At 45.0% G+C, this 2,945-nt stretch overlaps 1 protein-coding gene across 2 annotated transcripts in view; it reads left to right on the top strand.

Moving 5' to 3' along the window:
• WWC2 (WW and C2 domain containing 2) overlaps positions 1-2,945 on the top strand; it is a 130,484-nt gene that overhangs the window by 123,299 nt on the left and 4,240 nt on the right. For both annotated transcript variants that reach the window (XM_023514905.1, XM_003792793.3), the window contains exon 22: positions 2,172-2,299. In XM_023514905.1, the coding sequence (XP_023370673.1) occupies positions 2,172-2,299 (128 nt within the window). The remainder of the gene's footprint in view (positions 1-2,171; positions 2,300-2,945) is intronic.

Raw genomic sequence — 2,945 nt, 5'->3', positions numbered from 1 at the left:
GTGTATATGTAAAATCCAGCTCCCTTGGTGTATATATAAAATCCAGCTCCCTTGGCGTATATATAAAATCCAGCATGTACGTTCCTTCTCTGGCTTTTCCTAATTTACCCAGTTGTTCATGAGTCAGTCAGCAACATGAAGGTTGATTTTTTTCCTTATAGTAATTTACCAATAATTTGAATAGCAGTAATTAATCTAGTATTAATCTAGTAATTTGATACAACACAGCATGGTGGACATCACTTCTCTCTGTGTGCTATGTTAGTACCTCCTCCACTAGGACCTAATGAAAAATCATACATTTACTATCAGTAAGACTTCACAGGGTAACTCATATATCATGTGTCCCTTTTGAACTTGAATTATGGCAGTTCAGAAGCTCTAACTGACGACTGAGTTATCTCATCAATTGCAAAATAATTACGAGAGAATTGTTACTTAAATAGAAGTAGCTAGGGTTGGGTATAGTGGCTCAAGGCTGTACTCCGATTACTTAGGGAGGCTGCGGCAGGAGGATTGCTTGAGGCCAGGAGTTTGAGTCTAGACTGGACAATATAGTGAGACCCTATCTTTATAAAAAATAAGAAAAATTAATCAGGTGTGGTGGTACATGCTTTCAGTTCTAGCTATTTGCAAGGCTAAAGAAAGGATCACTTGAGCCCAGGAGTTCAAGGCTACAGTGAACCATGATCATGCCTTTGCACTCCAGCCTAGACAACAGAGCCATATCCTGTCTAAAAATAGATAGATAGATGGATGAATGGATGGATGGATGGATAGATAGATGGATGGATGGATGGATGGATATGCCTGCTTTTCTATAGATAAAATCCTTTCAAAGGTGGAGGACAATAAAAAATAATCTGGAAAAGCTATCTTGTGGTGAAAAAGAATGAGAAGATATCGAGTAGATTGTTAGTAAAATACCAAGGATACCCCACTGAAGGATGCTGAATAAATAATTTTTATATTGTCTCATCTTTCCTAAACGTACCACAGCATTTTTATTTTCAAACTTGAAGTAATTTTAGGGTCTTTTGCTCTGAAAATATTTTAAAAATTTAAAAAATGCTTTACACATGCTTATGTTAACATTCATATAAAGCACAAACTAGAATCCCCCCTTGGATACCCATTCATCAGAAGCCACCAGGCTGGCAGTTTGGCATAGGCCTTTCCAGCCAGGTTTTGTGCTCTGTGTATGTAACACGGAAGAGTTACCCAAAAGTAGAGTTACAAGGATAATGTTGGTCTGAAATTTGCTTTTTCCCCCAACTTAACTCTAGAAATACTTGAAGGACATCTTTCCGTATTAGTAAATGTTGCTGTTATGTTTAAGGTATCCCCCTGTGTATATTGTAATTATTTAATTGTTCTAATGCAGTGCCCCAAATTTTTAGTAATAAGTGACATGGCCGCCCACATCTCTGCACGTACTTCTGTGCCTGTCTGGTCACAGTAGTGGTCCTAACACATGAATTCCTGGGAGGAGAATTGCAGTGTCGACAGCTGGGCTTTGAATCGTTGAAGCTCTTGTCTCTGTCCTGTCTTTTCAGCCTGTTGGTCTTCCCAGCTCTGAGGGTGTCTGAACAGCAGGCACACAGGGAAATGCGATCCTTAATCCTTCCCTTGCCATCACCAGTCCCCTCATCTCCCTCTAAAGTTTATAACTGCTTACGTTATAACAGAAGCAGCTGGCCTTTCAGGTCCAAAAGGACCCCAATATGGACTGTCTGTCACCTTAGACGGCAGCTGAGGCTGCTGCCTTCAGCTGAGCGGCATTTGCTCCCACCTCACTGTGCCGCCTGGTCGCCTCTGACCTGAGTTTCCCTCCAAGCCCAACCTTTGCTCTGAGCTACAGGGAGCAGCAGACACCAGTGTTCCAAGTTTCCCGAGATTTCCTTTACTCCAATTGCCCCGTCTGTCCCATCTTCCCGTCTGCCCCTGCCATGGCCGGCAGCCTTCACTAAAGGTGCCACATGCTACATCCTATCATGGCAGCGCACCCTGAGAAGGCCACGGGAGGAAGACAGTGTCCCCTGGAGGGGTCCTCTCGTGTGAGCTCAGTTGCCCCAGCCTCTGACTCCACTAGTGTCCCCTCCCCTGCCTGATAGGATGTCTTCAGGGACTTCTAATCAGTGGGTTTCCTGTGTATTTATTTCTTTCACCAGGCTGAACAGTCCAAAGAAGAGCAGAAGCAAGGTTTGAGCGCAGAGAAGTTGATGAGGCAAGCCTCCAAGGACGTGTGTCGACTGCGGGAGCAGAGCCGGAAGGTGCCTCGGCAGGTGCAGTCCTTCAGGTAAGCAGCTCCCCACTGGGACAGCTTTTGGGCTGTCCTCGGGTCATCTCTTTATGCTGGAATTCACCTCAGTGTTCAGACATGAGACAGAAATCCTCTGTTCTCCAGCTTGAATATGTCATTCTTCGTTTGCCTGCAGAGGTAAAGGCTGGTAAAAGCCTGGCCGCCAAGAACCCAAGTGTCACCAGCTCCTAGTGCAGTCAGCACATGTCATTGAGAAATCTTTTCTTAATTTTTTTTTGTTTTTTTTTTGAGAAAGAGTCTCATTCTGTCACCCTGGGTAGTGTACCATGGAGTTATAGCTCACAGCAACCTCAAACTCCTGGGCTCAAGTGATCCTCCTGCCTCAGCCTCCCAAGTAGCTGGGACTACAGGTGCCCACCACCAAGCCTGGCTAGTTTTTCTATTTTTAGTAGAGATGGGGTCTTGCTCTTGCTCTTGCCCTGGCTGGTCTCGAACTCCTGAGCTCAAGGGATCGACCAGCCTTGGTCTCCCAGACTGCTGGGATTACAGGTGTGAGCCACCGTGGCTTTCTCATTGAGAAATCTTGGCACAGGATGCAAAGTGGTGCAGACGTCATAGATCTTTGGCTCACTTTACAGACATTCGTCCAGCACTGTACTAGGCCCTGAGATGCAGCAAAGAA

The sequence above is a fragment of the Otolemur garnettii genome, unplaced genomic scaffold (genome assembly GCF_000181295.1).
Source record: "Otolemur garnettii isolate 467f Iridium unplaced genomic scaffold, OtoGar3 scaffold00061, whole genome shotgun sequence".
In the NCBI taxonomy this organism is placed as follows: domain Eukaryota; kingdom Metazoa; phylum Chordata; class Mammalia; order Primates; family Galagidae; genus Otolemur; species Otolemur garnettii.
The sequence above is the reverse complement of the archived record's forward strand: the minus strand, read 5'-3'. Positions and strand labels throughout refer to the sequence as shown.